General features: G+C 40.9%; 1 protein-coding gene across 3 annotated transcripts in view; it reads left to right on the top strand.

The window, feature by feature from the left end:
• The window catches only part of FGD5 (FYVE, RhoGEF and PH domain containing 5), a 197480-nt gene extending 178287 nt beyond the window's left edge, over positions 1-19193 (top strand). For all 3 annotated transcript variants that reach the window (XM_054978381.1, XM_054978379.1, XM_054978380.1), the window contains exons 15-21: positions 3352-3451; positions 4033-4170; positions 4748-4850; positions 7636-7766; positions 16164-16292; positions 17214-17362; positions 18407-19193. In XM_054978381.1, coding sequence (XP_054834356.1) covers positions 3352-3451; positions 4033-4170; positions 4748-4850; positions 7636-7766; positions 16164-16292; positions 17214-17362; positions 18407-18443 — 787 coding nt within the window. In that variant the 3' untranslated portion in view covers positions 18444-19193. The remainder of the gene's footprint in view (positions 1-3351; positions 3452-4032; positions 4171-4747; positions 4851-7635; positions 7767-16163; positions 16293-17213; positions 17363-18406) is intronic.
• Positions 19194-25865: the final 6672 nt, after the last annotated feature.

Here is a 25865-nt window from a genome sequence, read left to right on the forward strand (position 1 = left end):
GCAGAATGGCTGCAAAGTTACTTTTATGCTAGTCTGTTAAATCTCTGGGTATTGGGGATTTGTCTACAGTGGATAATGCCACTATTTTTTACCACATATACTACTATCGTCTGAACGTTCACACATACATCAGGAGAAAGTAATAAACACAATAGAAGAGTGAGATACTGATCACTTACTGTTGCAGCTAGTTTTCAGGCATGCACTCCAGCCGATACCCCTGACTATACCAGTTGCACCACTTTTCCTTCTTTGCCTGCATTTCTTTTAGATTCTTCTTCCCACTTCCGTTGCCTCCCTTTCATAGCCTAAGTGGCAACTTTTGGGTCAGATCAATTCCCCTTCTTACTACAGCTCCTGCCACTCATGTCCTTTGTCCATGAAGGTCCCACGATCCCCAGCATGACCCTTTTGGTGGTCCCTTTTTCACCAGCTGAAAACCTGGTTGGATCCTGCCTTTAATTCTTAAGGGGACCTAGGTAGTAAATGATAAGTTAAAATTTATTACCAGCATTTATGTATACATTCACAAACTTTATTAAGTCTTGCTTTGGCGTCTAAAGTTCATTGCCCACTTTTTTTCCTGATAGGGCTCCTCTGTCTTTATCAGTTATGTGAACAAGCTGAAATTCAGCGACTGAAGCTTTCCCAGCATGTTGTGACTGTGTTAGGGGAAAAGTTTTGCCTGTTAAATTGTGTTTTGGATTCGGGTATCCTGCCAGAAAAAAATGTTGGTAACTCTAATCTTGGGGGAGTTTAATGCAATCCTGTAAATAGGAACTAGAGGGCAGAAAGTGGAGTTCGTTTTACTAGTGTGGAGACAGAGAGTGAATAATGTTGTAAGTCCAGGCCAGAAGGTGATGTACAGCATCTTACCTCATTATGCACCTGTCCTGGGCCCTCTTTCCCACAGCAGGGCTATTGACTTTTATAGCAGCTGATGTTTTTCACAGTTAAGTGCTCACTGGCAGGGATGCGGGAATTCAACCTCAGCCAAGGATCATTGATCAGCTCTTTGCTTTTCTCCCACAAAAAAGAATCTAGTCTCACAGGTCTTGTTTGATATCCTTCTAGAGGACAGGCTGAAAAGATCACAACAGAAAAGCAGTCAGCACAAATATATAGCGTTTATAGAAAAGAAGTTAGAAGCCTTTTAGCTTGATTTCAGTAAGGCTTTTGATTAAGGTTCCACACGACATTCTGGTTGCCAAGTTGGTAGCATGTGGTTTGGATCTTATTACTGTTAAATTGATTTGTAACTGGTTGACAGATCATACCCAAAGAGTGCTTGTTAATGGTTCCTCATCTTCTTGGAGAGGAATGACAAGTGTAGCGCCTCAAGGATCTGTCTTGGCCCTTTGCTGTTCAACATCTTTATAAATGACTTGGATGAAGGAATAGAGGGGATGCTCATTAAATTTGCAGATGATAATAAATTGGGAGTGGTTGCAAATACAATAGAAGGCAGAATCAAGATTCAAGGTGATCTTGGCAGGCTGGAAAACTGGGCTAAAACTAAGAAAATGAATTTCAGCAGAAATAAATGTAAAGTTCTGCATTTAGGTAGGAAAAATCAAAGGCAGACTTACAGAACAGGGGAGACCTATCTTGGCAGTAGTACATGTGAAGGGGATCTAGCTGTCTTAGTAGATCATATGCTAAATGTGAGTCAACAATGTGATTCTGTAGCTTAGAAGGCAAATGCAATTTTAGATTGTATCAACAAAAGCATAGTGTCCAGATCACGTGAGGTGATGGTATCGCTTTACTCTGCTCTGGTTAGACCTTATTTGGAGTACTGTGTACAGTTTTGAGCACCAGAGTTTAAGAAGGATGTTGACAAGATGAAACGTGTCCAAAGGAGGGCAGCAAAAATGGTGAGGGGTGTGGAGACCAAGTCTTATGAGGAAAGGTTGAAGGAGCTGGGTATCTTCAGCCTGGCGAGTATGCAGAGGATGAAGCAGAGTTGTTTCCTGTTGCCCCAGCAGGTTGGACCAGAAACAATGGGTTAAAATTAAAGCTTAAACATATTCAGCTAAACATTAGGAAGAACATCCTGACAGTTAGAGGAGTTCCTCAGTGGAACAGGCTTCTTTGGGAGGTGATTGGGGGCTCTCCTTCCTTGGAAGTATTTAAGAAGAGGCTAGATGGTCATCTGACAGCTATGATGATTCTTTGACTTAATATGAATGTACACAGATCAAGAGAGGGCGTGCAGGAAGGGGTGAGCCGGGGCTTGACCCTTGTGGTCCTTTCTTATATGACCAGGGTAATGCTGATGGCCACTTTGGGGTCAGGAAGGAGTTTTCCTCCAGCCCAGATTGGCCAGAGTTCATGGAGGATTTTTGCCTTGCTCTGGGCATTGAGCAGGGGTCACTGAGGGAGGTGGCAGGGGTGATAGCTGTGAATTTCCTGCACTGTGCAGGGGGCTGAACTCAGCCCTTGGGGACCCTTCTAGCTCTATGTTTCTATCTTTCTATAACAACAAAAACAACAACAACATTTGATTTATATACCACCCTTCAGGATGACTTAACTCAGAGTATGTCATCATTATCCCTACACCAAAACACCCTGTGAGGTGACTGGGGCTTAGAGAGCTCTGAGAAGCTGTAACTGACCCAAGGTCACCCAGCTGGCTTTAAGCAGAGGGGTGGGGAATCAAACCCAGTTCTCTAGATTAAAGTCCCACCGCTCGTAACCACTACACCAAACTGGCTCTCTATCTTTCTATGCCTAAACCAGTGGGTATGAGAGCAAATACAATAGTGAGAATGGGCTTGTGTAATGATGAATATAACAAAAATGAAAAGAAATGGACAGCCCCGTCGTTGACTTGTAGAACTCATTGCTGCAAGATGTGGTGATGGCATCTGGCTTAGATGGAGGTAGGACCTAACACTAGCTATTAGCCATGATATCTGACTGAGACATCCAGGTCCAGAGGCAGAAGGCCTCTGATTGTCACACGCTGGGAGGCTGGTCTGTTCTGCAGGCCCTGTTTATGGGCTTCTCTCCCTGTGACATCTGGCTGGTCCCTGTTGGAAACAGGATGCTGGACTAGAGGAATTATAGGTCTAATCCAGCATGGAGTGGCCTACCAAAAAGGCTGCTGTGTCTAGACAGGTGCATTAAATGGTTTTATTTCACAAGGCATTTGGTGAAAGAAAATTAGTTTTGGCAAATCTGGCTGCATTTTTAATTTGTGCACTCTTTTTAATTTTGCTAATGGACTGTAATGCTGTCTGCTGTCCTTGCAAACCATTGTTGCACTATTGTGTTGAGTCTAAACAGGATGCAGACATGTTAAATAAATCATCTTTGACCAAGTTGTTGCATTTCTGTCCACAGCTCGTGCTCCGAAAGGGATGAGTGGTACAGCTGCATCAGCAGAAGCATCCCAGATGACTACAGGGCTCATAGCGCAGCCACTTTTCACAACAGCGTGGAAGTAAGAGCGAGTTCCAGCAGATTTTGTGAGCTTGGTTGAGTAAGCTTAAGGAAAAGAGTCCCTGGTGGACAGACATTTAGATTAATATCATGTAAATTGGCTTTCCAAGTCTAGATGACAAAGGTCATCAGAGGCACACGTGTTTAATATTCAAACTGCCGAGGTTGTTGCTGGAATTCTAAATACTTCCCAGTTCTGTTTTTTTCCAGTGATCTATAGTGGGGTCTCCAAGTGCTTCACTGGAATGGGGCTAGCATTATTTGGTCCTTTATTTCTTCTGAAAACATTTTCATTTATTAGCTGTAGTTAGTTGCATGGGTCGATCAATGGAAGGCAGTGGATGGATAATCCTGTCTTAAGGTATTTGGGGGGACTTGCCACTCTTACAATTCTCTAACTTTTATATGCTGATAGCTTCAAAGTTGTTTCACAAGTATGTAAAGCACAGGTAACTCATTTCTTCCTGCACAAATATTCTTTTCTCCAGACAGACTCATCTGAACGCATCTTGTGGTTCAATTGAAAGTGCACTGTGAATTTGCCTAGTAATAAACTAGTACAATTCTGCATTCTATTTTAAGCTTAGGGAAAGACTGGGAATGTCCTTGGGTGAGAGACCCCCAACCTTGGTGCCTGTGTCTCATGTCATGATGTGCATGAATTGTGGCTGTGACTTCAAGCTCACGTTGAGGCGCCATCATTGCCATGCATGTGGGAAGGTAAATATTTTACATGATCCCTGGATGTTTTCAGATTGTTTAATAATAAAAGAATTCTCTCTATAAAACCTCTTTAATGCACCAGAGAAATTAGTGAGTGGGAGTGGAATTCTTTTTGCAAATAAAGGGGTTTGTAAGAGCTTTCGATAAGCATTACTATAACTGGATTGTCAGATGTATGGTGAGGACAGATTAGGCTTCAGTGCTGGTGCTGTCTTATTATTATCCGTTGCGTAACATGTAACAGAAAGGATTATGCTCATTTATAACTAGAAAATAGCAAACAGGAGCAGAGTGGTAAGAAAAATGTCTCTGGAGCAAGCGAAGGTGGGTTGCCCCTGCAGGGCTTACCCGTTGCCTCCTCCTGCAAAATGGTGGCAATGCTGGAGGAAGCAATTGGCGAACTAACACTAGTTATTATTATTGCTGCTAAAAGGTCCAATCCAAGTGGCCTGTGAGGTCATGGAAGAGTTGCTGGGTCTTGGCTCAGCTTGCTCCTCACCACCAATAGGCCTCGTGGACAATTAAATTAAATGCCAGTCCGCTGATGATACCACTGGGTTTTATGTTCTTGCAGATTGTGTGCCGAAATTGTTCAAGAAACAAGTACGCTCTGAAGTACCTCAAAGACCGACTAGCAAAAGTTTGTGATGGCTGCTATGCAGAACTGAAGAGGAGGGGTGAGTCTTGACTGTGGCAGTGGAGAGCCTACCTGCCAAGCAAAGACAAAAGGCTTTCTTAATACTGTGGCAAGTCCAAGAAGGCCATTTGAGAGCTAATTTATGTATTCCCAGCCATTGAGATAAGGATGAGCGTATCAGACATGCTCTGGTTGCCGCTCCAGCAATTGACCATACCCCCTTGAGGGCCAAATTTATAGTCTTTTCCTCAAAGGTTACTGAGTTCAGAACAAACAGGTGAGAGCATGGGGCCCCCCAAGATCAGTGAATTCATACAGGTCAGAATTGGCTGTGAAGAAGGCATGCAGTGAGAATACCCTAAATTATTAAGTGATTTCTTTTGTTTCATTTGGAGAGTGCTTTGCATGCATGAGATCTCAGGTCCTGACATTTCCAGTGAAAGGATCTTGCATTGCAGGAACTTGAGAAAGACATTCTGTGCGTGAGATCCTGGAGAGCCTCATTTTCCAAGTAGACAGCGCTGAGTGTGATGGACCAGTGGCCAGACTAGGGATAAGGCAGCTTAATGCACTCATAAACAGTTTGCGTTTTATTGTTACAGATGTTTGTGTTACATTTGGTACTAAAGAACCAGTGAGGTCATATGGAAAGAGTGTTTGATCTGAACAGGGGAGACTCAGGTCCATTACCCCTCTCAGCCCTAATGTCCACTGAGTGCCATGTCCACATCACTCTCTCACATCCTAACCCTACTTCACAGGGTGGTTTTGAAGGTTAAGTAAGAAAACATGTGGGTTGAATCCAGGGCCGTTTCCACACGGCTTACCTTATTCTGCAAAATAGCAAAATCTCGCACGAAATCTCACGAGAAGACGCAATAACAGCGTCTTCTTGTGAGATTTCATGCGAGATTTCGCTATTTTGCAGAATATGGTAAGCTGTGTGGAAACGGCCCAGCTGTATGTGGATATTCTCTCATTCTCACAGTTCTTTCTGTTCCCAAGAAAGTTGAGTTTTTATCATAATAATAATATTCGATTTATATACCACCCTTCAGGACAACTTAATGCCCACTCAGAGCAGTTTATAAAGTATGTTATTATTATTGGGTTTCAGGACTCTTCTGGACTAATAGCCATGCATGTTAGGGGACCACAGTTGGGAGGGGGAAGGAGGCAAAATGGCCCTTTTCTCTTTCTATCAGCACTGCTCTGCAGTTCCCCCTCGACACTGCATCCTTTCTACCCATGTGGCTATTACTCTACACAGGTCTTATAAGCTGTGAAGCATTTATCCTGCAGTCATAAAAAGACTTCTGGGGCATGTGGGGGAGGCAACAGAAAGATCTTCATTCATCAGTCCGTTCTTCTGAAAAAAATTTGGATCCATTGGTTGTTCAGTGGTAGAATTCTTGCCTGCCCTCCAGGATTCTCTAAACTATCTGATGTTGGAGTAGACTTATCCTCCCACCCTTCTTTAACTGACCCTCAGGGCCAAATAACATGTTAGATTTTCTACGGTTTCTACTGTTACATGGAATCCAGACCCAGCTCACTTTCCCTGCAGCCACACAGCCACTACAAGGAACAGCATTTTAAAAGTCTACACGGGCCTGATTCAGTTTGGCACTACTGCACGGAGGGAAGAGAGGCTCCTGCCTTCCCCACTGCACCATTTTTCTGAGCTGAAATGACCCAAGAGGGTTATTTACTCCATTTTGGTGTCAGGTTCTGCCAAGTAACTCTCAATGACTGCACTGCACGAGTCCAGGAACTGCATGAGTTAAAGCAATTTTATTGATAAGCTACTAGTGTCATTCCCTATTACCATCCTTGCCAGGAATGCCGTTTCACTACAAGCACATAACACATATAGGATTCTAAGCACAGCCTAATTCCCAGAGTCCCCACCCCCTTCAGGAAACCGCTAGCTAAATTCAATAGATGAGCAGCAGGACAAAGCAGAGATAATGTGTTAGACACTCCAAGGCCATGAGGCCCAGCTTCCCAGGCGAAAGGGAGACTGCACAGATAATAGCAGGCTCTCACATTTCAGGCAGAGAGCAGCAGGGACATTCCAGGCAGCTTCAGCTTCTAATATCAGAGTCAAACTGAATCAAACAGTACACAGGCTTTGCAGAGTACAAGCAACAGGACCTTGCAGAGTATGACAGGAGACATCCTGACATTTGGAGCTGCTCGTGAAAAAAACATAAAGTGTACTTTGGATTTCTACTGCTATCAGTGTTCCATACCTCCAGGACCACATTCAGTCCGCCTCAGATCATTGTGGGAGGGGAAGACCCATAGCTACAAGGGCTGTATGGGGGAATGCCACCTTGCCATTCCCACTCCTTAAATTCCCAGAATGTATTTATTTTAAAAATGTATATCTTTAGTTCTTTTTGTTGTGGTGATATAAGGGGAAATGTGCTAACCAACACACTTGATGGCTTCTTCTAAGATTTTTAATGCATGCCTGCTTCTGGTAATTACTGCACATGTAAATTGGAGTAGGAGATAAAAATCTAGCACTAACAACTCAACTAAATTTTGTATTCAGCTATTCCTTGAGAGTCCCCACAAGTAGGTAGAGATCTCTACTGGGATCCATTGTGTAGTTTTCATTATCAGGACAAGTTCCTTGGAGAGGTAACATAGACATCTTCTAAATAAATAAATATTCACAGGGGAGGGGCCAGTCACTTTAAATATTAGATAGTAGTAACAAAGTGTTTTGAGACTGGGCGAGATCCTTGAATATGAGCTGGAGACAACCCAGGTGCCAAACAATCTTTCTTCTCTTCCTATCTCTACTATTACAGAGCGGCCAATGAGTGTGAGCTTCCCTACCAGTTCATCCAGGTTTTCAGGCAGTGCCTTCTCTTCTGTCTTCCATAATATCCACTACTCATCCTTCAAAAGACAAAAGAAAATTCCTTCAGCTCTTTTGGAGGTAGGATCAAGGATGCCTACAAAAAGGCAAGGAAACTAAAGGACTGCATACAAAACAGCTACTCAGTCTCTAGGACTCAGAGTTATGAGCCTGCTTTTTAAGCCATTTATGTCATGACCTTTGGTAAATTCTTGTACTAAGGGGTAACTTTGGAATTAAATCCCAAACATAGTTTCTGAAACTTCCATCAGAAAACAGTGAAAATTAAACATTTCAGTTTAAAATATAATTCATATGTTGAAATATGTGTTCTTTTTTCACTTTTTCACTTTTTTCACAGTAATCTACTTCCTTCTTCCTCAATATTCCTCAATATTCTTTTTCTTATGACAACTGAGATTTTGATTTAAATACATTGTTTGACAAGAAAGTAACAATCTGTGTATTCTAAAACAAAAAAGTACTACAATTTTGGTTTTAATTATTAGATTCTTTGAAAATCATTCTGGCCTATGAAATGTATTCCCCTTGTTAGTTCTCCTGCCTTACCCAAAGGCTTGGTTCAGTCATAACATTATCATTCACATCCTGTTTTGCCTCAGCAAATACTGCTTTCATTGCCTAGAGGAGTCATCACTCATCAGTCCTCTCCAGGAATCATAAAAAAACGATGGTTTTACCATAGAGTTTCCAGATATTCCTAGAGAGACATGACATTTCTAAGCCCCCTGGAAGTGATATCACATCACTACCGACATGTCTCTGCCCAACTCTGATGTTTTGTAGGTTGCCAGACCAGGCCTGGCAATCCTATGCTGAACCCATGGAACCATAGTTTGAAGTTGATTTATTAACTACAATTAAAATAAACTATAGACAGAGTTGTTCCACCAGGCGTACGGGCGGTGCTAGGCGGAACCCCCTGGCCGGTTGATTACAGGATATGCCCTCTCCACTAGCAACATTCCCATTTAGTAAACAGTCCCTGTTACGATGCTCTGGAGATGGGTAAAGGTTGGTCAGTTGGATTTTGTGCTGCTATGTATATGTATATATATATGTATTTTAAATTGTGTAAATTTGGACCTTTTTATGGTTTTAATTGGTATTAACTATCTAATGTATTTTAAACTGTATATCGTTGTAATCCGTCCTGAGCCTGCTGGTGTGGGGAGGGCGGAATTCAAATAGAATATAAATAAATAAAATAAATAAATAGTTTTGCCTGTCTTATGAACGTGGGCATCCTGTATTAATCCTGGGTTTTTTTCCTGCTGTGCTGTCTTTGCCGCACTGCTGGCCAAGATACCAGCAGGATCTCCATGGGGGAAGCATGGGAGAACAAAGGCCATGAAACTACCATTTGCCAAACCAAAACAGGATTTGGATGATAATCTGCGAGATGAAACCTGGTTTCACAAATGAACCATAGTTACCATAAACCATATTAAACTATGGTAAAACTATATAGTTTGGGCAATTCCCTAGAGGGGACTGGTTGCCCAGCAGGGACATCAGTCCTCTCTAGGAATCACTAAAAACTCTATAGTTTTACCATGAAGTTTTTGGTGATTCCTAGAGAGAAGAGACATTCCTTCTGGGTCCTCAACGGATGTGATGTCATGGCATCAGCCTGATGGCCCTTTAAAAAAGAAATTTTCTCCTGTCACCTTTCCAAGGGCAGGGATCCTCCACCTGGGCCAGGTGGAGCCTATTTCATTCTGGTCTAATGGCCCTAACCATACTTAGCATGGTGGTCTGCTTTCAAACAATCATACTAACATTAGTTAGTTAGTTAGTTAGTTAGTTAGTTAGTTAGTTAGTTAGTTAACTGACAGTGGGTAAGTGTGATGCTTGAACTGAACCAAAGTCTGATTTCTCACGTGCCTCTGTATGTGCGAGCGTGCGTGCATGTGTGTGCATGTGTGTGTGAGAGAGAGACTTTGGCATCTTTGCGTCTTTCTGATCCAATGAAACCAAAGATGATGTATTGCTGAATGAGAGTGACATTTCCACTGAATAGCATCATAATCATAATAATCATTTATTAGCTTCATTTATAGTCCACCTTTCACACTGGGACTCAAGTTGAATTCCAAAAACTATTCAGCCAAGCAACAAATGAATTACAAAGTATGATAAAATAATTTGAATCTAACAGCAAAGATTTCCTAGTAAAACAAGATAATACAGTAGGCCTGGGCAGAATACAGGTATGAGAAGACTATTCAGGCAATGAGCAAGTCAAGCACAAAATATAATTTAAAAAATTTGGTCTAACAGCAAAGATTTTAAAAAGAAAATAATACAGTAAGTAGGGTTGTCAGGTCTCCTGCTGTAGCAGGAGACTTACTGGTGACCCAGTTTTTTGCTCTCTGACACTTAACACCAGTGGGTATGTACCAGAAGTGATGTCAGCATGCCAACATGATGCTGCCAGGCCTGTCCCCAGCCCTTAAAGTTTCCCAAAGGTTGCTGACTGCAACCTGGCAATACTAGCAGTAGAGCTGGGATTGAAGAAGTTGAAAAACAACACAAGCGAACAAAATCTGTATAAGGCAAGAAAACAATCAGTGTAAATAACATTTAACACTTAAATAAAGCAATCCGTTCTATCAGAAAAGATTCTTAATAAAACAAAATAATGCAGTGGATTGAAGAACTTGTTGGCTAAGGCAATGAAACAATCAGTGTAGGAGGTCACCTCCTGAGCTGATCAAATATACTATAGTTCTCCTCCCTTTATAAGAATACAGTTTATAAGAATACAGGACTTCTGAACAGTTATTTTGTTTGTTTGTTTTTTGTTTAACTTGCATTATTTGTTGTCTGCCTTTCTCACTAGAGACGTGAGTTAGATTACATAGTGTAAGTCAATATGATCAGCAGGCCAGGACATCCAATAAACAGTGCAATAGGGTTTGGATTGCAGAGATTTGAAAACACACAGAAATCTGATACAAATCTGAAACAACATTGAACAAAACCTAAGCATTTAAACATGACACATCAAACAATGCTGACATTACTTAGTAGGAGCACACTTACAGCAACAGATAATACATAGTAGTATAGACTACAGTCCCTCTCCATTTACTAAAGTTTTTTTCTGAACCCATTCATTACAATACAGACCTATAACCTGTGTAAAAAAGCTGTCCTGAATAATTCAGTTTTGCATAGTTTATGGAAACCCCGGAAAGTGGGAGCCTTCTGAACCTCATCAAGCAGGCCATTCCATAAGGGGCACAACAGAGGAAACACATGTACAATGGTTGATTTTGCTCATTTGCATGGTGGCACTGGTAGAAGTCCCAACTCAGATGGTCAAAGCTGTTGTGTGGCACAGCAAAGGGAGAGAGGCAGTCCTGCAAATATGAGGGACCAAGGCCGTTAAAGACTTTGTATGTGATAGTAGTACCTTGAATTGGTCTTGGTAACTGGTGGACAAACCAATTGAGTAACTACAGAATGGGAGTAATATGCCTTTGACCAAAGCAGTCAGACAGTGCCTTAAGACCTCCGCTACATCACCAGGGGATTCAGATAGAGAAATACAGAGCTGGGTGTCATTCATGTATTGATGACATTCAAGTCCAAAACTGAATATTTTCTCCTAAAGGCTTTACATAGAAGTTGAATAACACAGGGAATGAGATTATGCCCTATGGAACCCCTTAGGACAACTCTCACACTGAACATATCTGGTCTCCAACAGTAATCCTTTGAATCTATTCCATCAGGAATGATTTAAACCAGTCCAACAAACATTCCCTGACTTCTCAACAGAATATCATGATCTACTATATCAAATGCTGCCGGTAGATACAGTAGGAGCAACAAAGAAGCATGGCCTTTGTCTATATTCAGACAGAGGTCATCCACTAAAACCACCAGAGCCATCTCCATCTCATAGCACAGCCTGAAAGCAGATTGAAAAGGTTCTACAGCACATGAGCTATCCAAGAAGACTTGGAGTTAGTCTGTTGCTGCTCTCTCAATCACATTGCCTAGAAAAGGCAGATAAGAGACTGGGTGATTACTGGGCACATTATTTTTGTCTAGGGGCGGTTTTTTAAGTAATGAGTGAATAAATTACCTCTTTGAGTGGCCGAGGGAAGATGCCCTGTATTAGTGACTGATTTAGGTTAGACATCACATCAATGTAGTCTTTACATGATCAGCTAAGATAGGCACATGTGGTGGCCTTTACAGACACTAGCATCCTGTTAATTTCCATTATGGTAACTAGGTCCAAATGGTCCATAAGTAGACCAGACGATATATTAAAAGCATTTCTTCTGCCTAGCCTGTGTTACAGCTGGCATCCAGATTAGATTAGAGTGGGCTGCCTTAATAACCTCAGGCAGGCCATTGCATAATGTGGCAAACACCCAAGGGAAGGAGCATTAATGAGAATGAGCCAATTTTACCTGTTTACAGGGTGGCACCATGAATACATCTATGGTGAAAACAGACAAATTTGCAAACACATATATAGTAAGAAGAGAACAAGAAGAGCCCTGCTAGATCAGATTAAGAATTCACCTAATCCCACATGCTGTTTCCAATGAGGGCCTGATGTCTCTGGGGAAAGCCACAAGCAGAGCATAAAGGCAGAAGGTACAAGTCACATTCATGCTGATAGCTGCTGATATACACATCCTCCATGAATCCTTCACCTTAGGTTGTGACCACCACCATACCTTGTACCAATGAATTCTGTAAATTAATTTTATGTTCTACTTTAAAAAATAATGAAGCAGAATTAAATTTCCAGCAGGTCTTATTACTTTGAAACCATTAGGGGGCAGCATGTACCTACTGCATCTGATAAAGTATGTTCTTCTGACTCCGGAGCACTTATGCTGAAGTTGTTAGTCTTTAAGATGCTTACTGGACTCCTGTTTAATATTGCTGTCAAAGGTTGCTATCAAATAAGGTTACTCTCTGTAAGGAAGCCTTTAGCCATGAACCTTCCCTGTTACTTGCACATGTTCTATTCCAGTTATGGTATATATTATATATACAAACATAGGTCTCCCCTCAAAGTCAAGTCAGAGACTCCAGATGGTACCGAATGCCGCAGCTCATTTACTTTCAGGAGCTAAGTGCATTGTACTCCCATTCTGCAGTCACTCCATTGGCTACCCATCAGTTATCGAGCTCGATACAAGGTTTTGACTATCACATACAAAGCTCTTCCCAACTTTGGTCCTTCATATCTGTGCAATCGCCTCGCTCCCTACGTTCCGTCATGGCAGCTTTCCCCATCTGAACAGGGTCTTCTATAGATACCACCTTGCGATGGGGCAAAATCAGCAGCTGTCCATATATGTGCTTTCTCTGTAGTAGCCCCCACCTTATGGAATGGTCTGCCTGATGTCAGGAAAGCTCCTCACTTTCTGAAAACTGTGCAAAACTGAACCATTCAGGTTATATGTATTCTCAGATTATAGAGCTGTGCATTAAGAAATGGCTCAGAGAGGACAGGGAATATAGACGATGCCACTGCGTACTATCTGTTGATGTAGATATGCTCCAGTGGGGTAGTTTCCACATTGTTAAAGATGCCATGTTAATTAGTTACCCTTTATTTCAGAAAGGTTATATCTCTTATGTTCATGTCTATACTTGTTTACAAATTTTCTGTTACCATCTGTTCATTCAATGTCTTAGCTGGTGATCATAGTGTATTTTCCTCACTGAATGTCTTAGTAGTTGTTGATTATATTGTACTGACTTGCATTGAGTAATCTGCCTTGGGTCTCAGTAAGCAAGTTGGACTATAAATAAATGAACAATACTATAACATTTGCACCTTACTATCTTCTTTTGTTCATCATCGGAATTAGTTTTCTCAGATAAACTATGTTGCATTTTAATAGCATGATCCAATCAGCAGGCTTCATGGGCTAAACAAAAGCTATACCCAGGTCTATCAGATCAAAACAGTGCATCTGTTTCTCCATTGAAAAAGTGCACCTCTTGCTATACCAACAGTTAAAATATATATTCTGATATATATGTACCTTATGTTATTTTTGCAATTATCCCACTGGCTTTTTTGGTAACAATTGCAGCAAATTAGGACTAATTGTCTAACTAATAATAACTGTGTGTATATACTACGCTTCTAGATAGATTAGTATCCCACTCATAGTGGAGAACAAAGTCAGTGTTATTATTATCTCCACAATGCAGCTGGGGAGCTGGGGCTGAGAGGAGTGGCTTACCCAAGGCCACCTACTGAGCTCATAGCAAATAGTGGGATTTGAACCAGGAGAGTGCTGATTTGCAACCCAGTCACTTAACCGCTATGCTACAGCAACATGCCATTTTATGGGTCATAGCTATGTTCTTCTCATAATTCAGCTGTGTCAATTTTTTTTAAAATGCCTAGTGAAGCTTCAGTATGTTATGTGTAGCTTTAGGAAATTAAAAAGACATTCCAAAATGAATAAGAATTCATCTTTTTAAAAAAATTGTTTTTTTTTTTAAAGTCAGTAAGTCTGTCTCTGTAAACTTAACCTGCTTTAAAATGAAATCTGAATTGAGTCCACATGTCTATACTTAAAATCTCTGAAAACTGAATATTATAAGAGATCATCTATCAAACAGATTTTGTTAAAGCTTGCTTCATTACAAAAAAACGGAATTATGGGGAAAATATCTGACCAGCATTTAAGTATAAGTGGATACAATAAGACTGCAATCCTGAGCCCCCTTACTAGGAGGTAGGCCCCATTGAGCTCAACAGGACTTCCTTCTGAATAAACATGCTTAGGATCGCATTTTACTAGAGTAACTAGAGTCCAAGAGACACCATTCAGTATATCACCAGGATCATCCTTGGAGACTGTCTGGTAGTCTTCTAGCGTACCCTCCAACTGCTAGACCTCTACAAATATGTTCAGTTTCAAATGAAAAATATTTATAGACAGCAGAATCTATTCTCTGTGTTATGGTGAAACAATGGCCGTTTTCACACTGTCTATAAATCGCTCGAGACTCACAGAAGGCTGCCAGCTTCCTCGCTCGAGTTTTGACGCCATCGGTTTACAAAACGCCACAAACAGTGATTTACGGCATTTTGTAATCGGATGGTGTTAAAAATCGGGGGAGGAAGCCGGCAGCCTTCCGTGAGTCTCGCGGGATTTATAGACAGTGTGAAAACAGCCAATGTTTTCTCCAGTAACTACTGGCTTTTGCTTCTGGAGGATTCTGGACACTTCTAGAATCATAGTGTCATAGAATCATAGGGCTGGACGGTACCTCTAGGGTCATCTAGTCCAACCCCCTGCACAATGCAAGAAACTCACAGTTATCTCCTCCCATCCACACACACACACACACCCAGTGACCCTTACTGCATGCCCAGAAGATGGCCAAACACTGTCAAGATCCATCTGTTCACATGCATGCTTATTTAGAGGACACATGGTAAAACTATGTATGATATAAAATAGAGATCTCAGTCAGCCTTTTAAAGCAAAATTACAGTCAGGTGTAGGCTCAGTTTGAATGGGAACCACATGGGAAAGCAGTGGGTGTAGCTCTTCCACTCCCATAATCAACATCCCCCATGCTGTTAATAGCCCCTGAAAAATAAAGGGCGGATTTCTCTTTTTGCTGTAAAGGACTACAACGGAATGGGAAACTGCATTTGATTTTCTGGAAACTGTGTAGTGGTGAATGGCTTAAACCCTCTCTCCCTTCCACCTATGGCCTCAGTCTGAATAATAATAGTGGTTAGAGTGTCAGACTAGGATATAGAAGACACAAGTTTGAATCCTCACTCTGCTCTGGAAGCTTGCTAGATGACCTTTGGCCAGCTGTACACTCTCAACAGGGTAATTGTTGTGCGGATAAAATTAAGGAAGAGAGAATGATGACACAAGCTCTTTTGTGTCCCGTTGGGAAGAGAAATGGCATAAGGAGCTAAATAAATGAACAAGGCTGTAATTGTGCTTCAAAAGGATGCTTTGATGGTTCTCTCAATCTCTCATCTCAATGGGAATTTCTTCTGAGTAAGAGTCTATAGAACTGCAGTGCAGTAGGGTTCAAGGAAGTGACCTTGCATGGTATCCTTGCATGTAATCAGAGAAAAGTTGAACATAAATTTGCCCCTTGTCTTCACACAGAAATAATTCTGTACTGTGCACAGGCTGGGTGACCAAAGAGTATGGATTATGTTCCCAGATGGTGCAAAGGCTCCATGCAAAGGAATGTACTAACGATTACATCAGCCTATTAGTATGCTTGTTTTTTGCTTAGGCAATATATGACTTTCAAAATGGGCAATTTTAATTAAATCTACGGTTTATGTAAGAGTTGGGGACAAGTTTGTGCTTCAGATCAATGATTTCACATTCCCTTGATTGAGATCAACCCCACCCCCCCGCCCCACATACACACGTGCACTGAGACATTTGCTTGGTTTTCTGCCATCTACAGGTGTCAGCCTCTGGAGAGGGCTCTTCTATCAGTGGCTATCTCAGTAGATGCAAGAGGGGTAAAAGGCACTGGAAAAAACTATGGTTCGTCATCAAAGGCAAAGTGCTCTACACCTATACAGCAAATGAGGTAAGATCCAGTGGATGTGAGAGAATTTTCAGTGTGTTCTCAGGTCTGATCTCTTACATAAATTTTATTTGGCATTCCAATTAGTTTTGGCTATGGCCTGCCATACTCATTAGCTATTTGAAACTGGTTAAAGCAATTTGTAACAATGTGTCATTTCCCCAAGACAGTCAAGTTAAAAACTCAGTTTTGTTTATATTTCACTGACAGAAAGAAAATTCAAGATCAGGCACTGGAGTCCTTACTTTAGATTTATATAACAAGAACAGGTCGTATTTAGGTATTATATTAAACCAATGGCTTGGATCCAATGGACTGTTTCTGCAGGGGAAAGGATTTCTACCCACAGAGAGTGACTTTTTCACCTTCCCTTTTCACTGCCACCTAAAATGCTGTTCCCTAGGAACAGGAAACCCGCCTGTCTGCAGAAACTCTGAGTTGGATCCAAGCCATTAGTTTATGCAAGAATTCTGGTTAGTCTACCAGCTGTAATTAACAAATCCTGGTTTGGGCACAGGCAGCTGCTTATCTATTTCTTGGCCCTCCTCTGCCCCTCCCCCGTACAGCAGGGAGGTCTTCCCTACACTGCTGTCTCTGTGACCAGATGTGACAAAGGAGGGAGGTGCTGCTCAGCAAACTATGGTTTGTGAATTCAAATGTCATAAAATTACAATCGGTACTTACTATTTTTAACAAACTAGTTACAAATTCTAGTTTGAGATCTGTTTCGTGCCAACCAACAAACTCTAGTTTGCTAGATCATTTGTATTCAGACATCATTAACCAGAATCTGAACAAACTGTGGTTAACAAATCATGGTTTGTTATACTGTCCAAATACAGTCTCTGCAGTACTTTCACAAAGAACAAGTGTTATGCATAGCATTCCCTTTTAAGCCCATTTCCCCTTTTGCACTGATTTTAGGATAAAGTCGCCACAGAGAGTTTGCCTTTGCTGGGTTTCACAATTGTCCCAGAAAAGGAAGACAGAAATATGGATGCAGTTTTCCATCTTTACCACAAGCAAACTCTGTTTTATAGCTTCCGAGCAGAAGATAACAATTCCGCACAGAGGTACCGGGTGTTAATCCACCCATGATAACATACTAACCGGTTGGGGAGAAAAGTGTATGCTGTGCTTCTCACTCCTCTAACTTATGCTTGCTTCCTTTCAAACCTCTTTGAATGCTGCTAAACTAAGACTTAACTACTCTTGCATACGCCCTAATTAGTGCCAGTTTGAACTCAAGCAACCCAACACGCAAAGACAGAGGTATTGATCTAAGGCTTGCTTGGGAGCCTGTATCTGCTCCACCTTGAGAAAGGTTGGGGGTGTTTTAAAGAAACAAATCCTTTTCTGTTACAGTAACTGGGAATTGTTTGGCATGGACATACTATATTACTTAAGGTGAATGCTCATTCTGTTTTGCAGTCTTAAACTCACTCTAATTACTATGTCTGAGCATCAGTGGAAATAGGAATGTTGGATGTGTGTGTTGCTTCCCTACCAACCCATGTGCTCTTGGTCTCAGAACTAAGCATCCCAATCCTTGATATGTTTAGTTTGAACATAAGTGCACGTAGGGCTTCAGCCAGCCATAGAGGAGTAGGGAAATTATATACCTGTATAAATCCATCCATATTTCTACAATAAAGGCACAGGAATTATGTGAACAAGTAGTCCTATGATGGAAGAGTCAACTTGTGAGTCAGCTTTTCCTTACTATTTTCCAGATCTCATGTGTGACATGTTTTTTTAAAAAAAATTAAATAGAGATAAAGATAGTGGAGATTTGGAACAGGCAGGGAGAAGGCAGAAATGTGGTAGAACTAATTTACGTTGCTGTTAGTATACATACCCATGCAGCTCACTGCCTCCACCATCCCTCGTGGTTTTATCTTCCTGTGGGCAACAAAGTAGGAAATGTTCTTAAGTGTTGAACGGTTGATAGAGAGTTAATGACTGAAAAACTGAATAATTCTTCCACAATTCCTTTAAGCAACAGAGTTTTGTTTAAAGGAAGTAGTGCTGCAGTTCTCTAGCATCTGAACTTCAATTTTTATATGGACTTGCATGAAGACATACAATAAAACTTACTGGTCTTTTTTTTTTTTTAGATGGATTGAAGCCATGGAGGAAGCATCTGTATTATAGCAGTTATCATCCGAGTGGACTTTAAATGAATGCCTTTATATTTGCAGCAAAACTCCCTCTATTGGAAGAAACAATGTATACTCCAACCTGAATAGAATTTGTCTAAGACTGTTTTTTGTCCTTCCTAACTCCAACTTGCTTCCCTACAAGTGGAGATTTTAAAAATAAGGAGTATTTATGGCCCTTTTTCTATCTGTGCAATGTCATCCTTCGCTATATACTCCAGTATAATACAGTTGCATCCTATTTTCAAGATGTAGAATGTATGACTCTTTCTGAACTTACAAAAACTCACTTGTTGCATCCAACTGAGTTCCACTTACCTGTTACCAGTACCATCAACTTCAGTTTGTTTTTGGGCCAGCCATGAAAGCGCAATACAACATCATACATTTTATTAAAACTCAGCTTATTTTCTTCTCTAAAGAACTCAGAACTGACATACTACCAGTCCCTTTACCGTGCCAGCGTGAATAGCAGTGTGCTTATTGGGACTGCTGCCACAGAAAAGGTGTGAACACCTTCAGCCCACCAGGGTTTGGCAGCAAAACCCCAGAACAGTAATGCAGCACTAACTTATTGAATTGATGGTAAGAGTTTTCATTCTTACTAGTGTGTCAATAGCGCACGGCAAACCTGAACCCAACTGAAGATCACATCAGTCTCCAGTCCAAAGGATGTTAATTTATTGTAAGCCTTTACCTAGTTTGTTTGTTTTACCTAGTAGCATTAAACTATTTTAATACCTGATGGAATCTGATTTTACTTTAAGACTATAAACGTTACTGCTGTAATATCAAAGAAGAACTGGTGTTGCCAACACACAGCTTCAAGGGGGGAAAGCACTTAGCAATAGACTTGGTAGGCTGGGAAATATACCTAACTTACAGAGTATATTTGCCTTACACCAAAGAAGGCTTCTGTCCAAAACTGCAGTGTTTATGGAGTGGGGGAGGGGTTTAAAATGGGAGGTGATGCCCCCATGTAAAATCAAAGTCTAGCCCGTTGTTAAGTTATAAATCAGTCTTAGCAAGTGAAATATTAAAATTTGGTCATGCTGCCCATCCAAGAACATGTTAGCCACTTTATGTTTGTTTGTTACTGATTCTTGTGTTTTTAAAAATCTCTAATGTCACCTCATCTGTCATAGGCCACACAGAACCTGTAGAACATGTTAAGAGTCTTTATGCAAGTCAGCTGTTTTGGACTTGATCTTGCATATCCTTTTTAATGTGATGTTAAATAGCAGTATTGTTTCTGGGGATGACATAATGAGCGGACTGGCTGCATTCTTCAAGATGATGAATAGGGTGTTTCCCCTACAGCTTTAGTCCTTTGGTATGGGCTACCTTTACAGCCTTCTTAGCATCACCATTCATTATGATGTCCCTCTATCCAGTTGGAACGAAATCGTGCTGCTCAAATGGGCTTCATCTGCATTATACATATCGGTCATTTGCGTTCATTGGCTCATGAACTATTTCTGAGCTGCTTTAGTATTGTCATGAAGGTGGTTGCCCGACAGGCTTCATTCTTATGTTTGAAATAAGTGACATCTTTGAATTCCAATAGTATATGTGAGCTCTCAGCATCTGTCACCACCCTTCTGAGCAGCGTTGGGTTTAATGGTTGAGACTCTGATGGCTCCATCATCACTTTTGATCATTTTGTTGTTCTCCTCATGAAACCAGTCATCAGAAATTGCAGGAAACTGTTTACCTCCTCTGCCGCCCCTGGTCACATGCAAAAGCAGAAAAGGTATCTGGATGCTTCTCTGGAAGTGTCTGAAGTGTGCAAACAAGTATTGGTAACTTGAGAGCATAATCTATGGCATCTGAAGCAAATGTTTATACACTCCTTAAGTGTATCCACATACATCCAAAGCTGAATGTACAAAAACTTACAGTATGAGGTATAAAAGAAAGGACTAATTTTATTACAGTATCTCAGTACTGAAATTGTGCCGATTGGCTTTGTTTTTCCTTGTCCATTCTTTCATAGAATCAGTATCTGTTAGGAGAGTGTTATCAGTGTTTCCAATTATGTTTAAGTCTGAAGGAAGTGTAAGGTAGCAAGACACTCTCTATGAATATACCTTGCCCTATTGACATTGGAACCTGTAAGATATATCACATTTGCATTTATTTATTTATTATATCCTACTTTTCTCCCACAATTGAGATCCAAGGCAGTAAAATTTGGCAACACCAGTGCTAGCCATGCCAGCAGTCCATCTCCCAAACACTAGTCATTTCCTAAGTAAATTTAAAACCGGCATTTCAATTTAAAGGGCTATCTGTTCCACACACAAGCTGGTTAGCCATTTTTACTATTTTTTTTTAATTTGAATGTTGAATTTCTAATAATGTCCATTGTATGTCATCCTGCATTAGTAGCCCCATAAACCATGGAAATGATTGGGTTCTTTAGCCCCTTTCACGCTAGTGAAGCAAATCAATTGAGAAATTGATTGCTGTTTGTCCTATGTTTGCAACCATTTTGGAAAATACTGAGACACTCAAGTACTATTTACCCAGATTTTAACATTACTGCATGTACAAAATTGCAAGAGCAAAATTTTAACTAAAGGATCCTTCACATTTCAGGAATCCGGGTCTCTTCACAAAATGCAGCCCTGTGTCCCAAGTTCACCCCATCAGAAAAGCGATTGATTATGGCAGAGGCATCTTTAATTGTGTCACCAACATCTTCTCAAAGATTAGAATGATTTCACAATTTGCTTTGTCTGTGCAAAGTTTAGGAACCAATGAGATTAGATATTCCTTCAGATATATCCTGTTGCATCTTTTACTTCAGTCTGTATTCCCATCTCACACATATGCTGAGAACCTAGCTTTGCAAGACTTGCTGCCTTAACACAGATGACAATTTGCTGCAGATAATATGATTTGTTTGGTGTTGCTAGCTTTTTATTCATGGATATATAATTTATGTTTGGAACTTCTTGCACATGTGCGAAAATGTGTGTAATACTTTTTTTGCCACTCGGTTCAATGCCACCTAATTCATTGAGACAAGCCCTTTAAACAGTTCACGTAGCTGTGTAACAAGACTCTGAATAGGTCCAGTGTCAAACTTTGATATTGGTACAAAGTTTCCTTCCCCCTTATCACAGAACAGCACCTTTTCCCCATATGCAGATTATTCCGAGGTGATCTGGCTGATTCAGAACTTGATTTTTATAATGTCCTAAGTCCACAAGAATGCCATTTTATGCCCAACTTTTCAGGCTTTTGAGTAATGTTCTTGCACATTTTATTATACTTTCTGATTGTTTTACTAATGTTTAAAGTACACTGCTTTCATCACAAAACAATCAATTCTTTGTGCTTCTTTTGGAAAGCACTGTACTCTGAATGGCAGCTAAAGTGATACCAGCTCCTCTGCAATGTATCTTTTGTTGGTAATTTATTTCAAATCTGCAACACAAAAAAGCAAAATTGTTTGCTGTTACCTATAATTATAAATTGGCCATCTGAGGAAAAGCATACCCTGGGCTTTCAAAAGGGAACCCTTGGGATACTACCCCCCACCACACACACACACTAGACTTTGGACTGAACATTCCAGTGGACACTGAATATACCCTGAAAGTTAGGATAGTGTACAGACACATCATTTTGCCTACATAAATGTAAAATGGTCTATACTAGCCCCTAGAGGAAGTGAGAAAATTTGTGTCTGAGGTTTAAAATGTATCTGATTATATGAAAACAATACAGAGTGTTGATTGCCATTAGTGACACATTTTTCTGTTCCTCTTCACTACTGTGTTATCTTCAATAGCCATACAATTTTCTGCCCACTTCAGCTAACAGGCAAAACCCTCTCTGCATCTAAGCAGCCAGTATCCCCAATCACAGGGTACAAGCTGCAGCCATTTGATTCAGCATTCATGCTGAAGCTATACAAGCCTGGGTCTGGTTAGTGCCTTGAAAGGAGACATGCTGGGAACCTTGTTTACAGCTTCCTGTTCCATGAAGTAAGAAAGATAGCATATAAATAAATTTAGTAAAAGTATGTGACTACATTCCCTGCTTACTTGTGCCATTCTCAACTCAAAACTAGTGGCTGCGATTTTGCTGTCTTCTGCCTGCTGCTAAAGTAATCCCTCTTCCAGCAGGTACCATATACCAAGGTTTGCAGCAGAGATAGCACCCCATCATGTATTCCCCATACCCTCTTTCTCTTCTATGAGAAAGGTCTCATAAAGTGGTGTCTTGGATCTACTATCCTCTCAGGCCCCATTTGCAACTCTGGTCTCCAGTTCTTTTTAATTCAGAAGGCATCAGAAGGTGATAGTGAGACCTACATGCTTATTGCAGCATTGTAGAACTCCCAGGTGCTGAATGTATTCAAACTGGATACCTATGTGGAATTTTATATCATAATCAGGTTTAAAGCTGCCATAGAAATGAGCAGAACAAGAATAGGTTTTTCCAGTGATCAATTCATCTCACCTGAAAAAGTTGGTTTTATTCCTAAATGAGAAGACATTGTATTGTGCTGAAATAATCTGCGATCTAATGTTGTGATGCTGTGCAACCAAGTAAGTATAATGGGATTTCCAGCTACAAACAAATATAAGGACTAGAAACCCTCTCAGAAGTTCTGTTAATATTATGTTATGAATACACTGAAACTGTAGTCATATAATGTTGCACATTTCTGTGGCCAGCCTTCTGTCTGAAACCCAATAGGACATGACTCCTAGGCAAGAAAACCTGAGACGGATGATATTTTAGCTGCAACCCATATGACATGGCATCTACATCATGGGATTTATTTTTAAAGTTCTCTCTGAAAATTTTGGATGCTTAGTGAAATAATTTTTGGCGTGAACAGTAACCTTTATATTGTGTGCCATAACCAAAACTCCTAATTAAACTTTTGACTGGGTTAGATAGAACTACTCCTGCTTGTATAAAGGCCTCCACCGCCTCCTCCTTCTCCCCCCTCCCCCACTTCTTGGACTTAGGTCTTGAACAATAAGGCTAAAAGAAAACTTACCTAGAACCCATGTCTAAAAACATCCCCCTTTGACACTTCTCTGCAGCCTCTAGAAATCGAGCAACAAAATAAGTGCGTTTGGAGTCAGAATCCTCTAAGAGGAATTGAACCTTTTGCTCTGATGTTGCTAAAGGAAACATATTTCATTTATCAAAAGATGGCATAATCCATTTTATCCAGGTTTTCCAATAAGGGCATTGCAGGAGAGTACATAAAAGAGAGTCCACCAACTGGAGGCGGCAGAGACAAGCGACTGGAAATGGGGATCCCAAGCAGGCAACCCAACAATATCATTGAAAAGGGGCAATTAAACCGTGCATGCAAAAAGGATCTACATAATGTTGAGCTAACCAAGGATTCTAAATAAGAAGGGAGTTTACCCCAAGATGGAAGGCCCAAGGCAAGCAGAGAGCACGTCCTCCCCTAGCATCAAAATGGGTATAGCTCTTATCTCTAGCATACATCAGTTTGAACACTGTTTTCTGTATTTACTGAGGAAGAAGAAAGATCCTCCACCTTAATATTTGTAAAAGGTAACTTCTGTTCAAAAAGCTGGAGCCAGGGAGCCTTATAAGAACCTCTGAGGCTTAGGCTTACTAAGCTACCCAGGAACAGGATTGTATAAAGGCTAACATATATGCAGTTAAAACACCAATTTGATTCATTTCAAAAAGGATTGCAAGTGTATGATTTAGGGGAAAGAATCACAGTAGATTGGATCCAAAATCCCATGAAAACAGCTTTCAGAAGTGAATGTTGTCACCTTCTCCTTTCTGTAACTCTACAATCCTCCAAAAGCCACATCTCTAGAACTTACAGAGATAACAGAACAGGGAGAGAGTTATAGTAGATAAAATTGGTGGAAATTGTGCCCTTGAATAAACTCCTGCTGTATTCACTGGGGGAGGAGGGATTTCCATCAATTCCACCTACTCACTTCAAGCCCCTGCACCACATCACACTCCCTGCAAGGGTCCACAACCATACAGTGTGTTTTTTCAGGGAACATGGGGCCCCAGGATAAAGAGGAAGGCATCTCAAGATGCCCTGGGTGAGTTCTGCCCCACTTATGGAGATTTGTACCTTCGTTGTACTATTTTGCTGCAGTTTCAATATCCAGGTTTTCCATTCCATGAAGCGCAGGTACTCATGCAAAGTATTAAAACAAAATGGATATTGTTTAAAAAATAATTTTCACCATTCACTCATTTTTTGGGTTACAACTTTTAGCCTTGCTAAAATTAAACTGTACTGTGATACAGCAGAAGGTAAGGAGTAGACATGGGCACGAACCGCATTATGAACAAAAAAAACCCACGAACCGCCTGATCGTCTGTTCACAATCCGGCGGTTTGTGAGGGTCCACGGCCAATGAACCAGCGTTTGTTGGAAGCCTGGTTCGTTGCATTCGCCCGCGGTTCGTGAAGCCAGACAGTTAGGCACCACCAATCAATTCCCTTGGAAACGGAGCTAGAGGAATGCCTGAACTCTGTCTGCACTCCTTCTGTCACCCTGGAATCCCGAATTGAAGCCCAGCTTACTTCGACTGGCAGGTCTTCCTTCCAACCATAGAGCTGCAAATTGGTTACAATTGGTTACATGGTAGAAGACACCCGGGGGGAGGGAGGCGGAAGGGGGGTGTTCTGTAGCCATGGGCACTCCAATCTCATCCCTGCAAACCCTGATAGGCAGTTCTGATGGCCAACCCCTTGTACACTGGGCCAACGTCAACTGGTGGCTCTAATTGTATTGAGTGGGAGTTTCCTGGGGGCCTCGGATCGAAGAGGGTATAACTCCAAGATCCCTATTGCAATCTTGACCAAACTTGGATGCTGGCTGGAGAGCCTGCTAAACACTCCCTGTGAATACGGGCTCTCTAAGCACAACGGGGGCTGTTCCGATGCCCACAAACCATGAAACGGTTTGGTAATGAGAAATGTTCATTACGGTTCATTTGTTCGGGTTCAGAGCCGGCACCGAACCATGAACCACAGGTTTGTTAATTTTTTTTGGTTCGTGCCCATGTCTAGTAAGGAGGCAAAAATAAATATTTACACTGACAGGAACAGAATGTTATATGCAAAATGTATCACACCAAGTCATTCCAGTAAGATTTAAAAACAAACATACATTACTGAACAATATTTTTATGACCATTTTGGCGCTGGTCCATTTTGGTGCTGTATTACATCCATACACAAAAATTACTACTACGCAAATTTTGTTGTAAAAATACTTTACTTTACTTTACTTTAATTGAATTTTTATACCACCCATCTCCCGAAGGACTCAGGGTGGTGTACAGCAAAAATAAAACATACAAATATAAAACAATAAGAATATAAAATATAAACATATTAAATAGTTTAACTCAGAACAGGACAACTCAAT

Source organism: Eublepharis macularius, chromosome 4 (assembly GCF_028583425.1).
Source record: "Eublepharis macularius isolate TG4126 chromosome 4, MPM_Emac_v1.0, whole genome shotgun sequence".
NCBI classification, from domain to species: domain Eukaryota; kingdom Metazoa; phylum Chordata; class Lepidosauria; order Squamata; family Eublepharidae; genus Eublepharis; species Eublepharis macularius.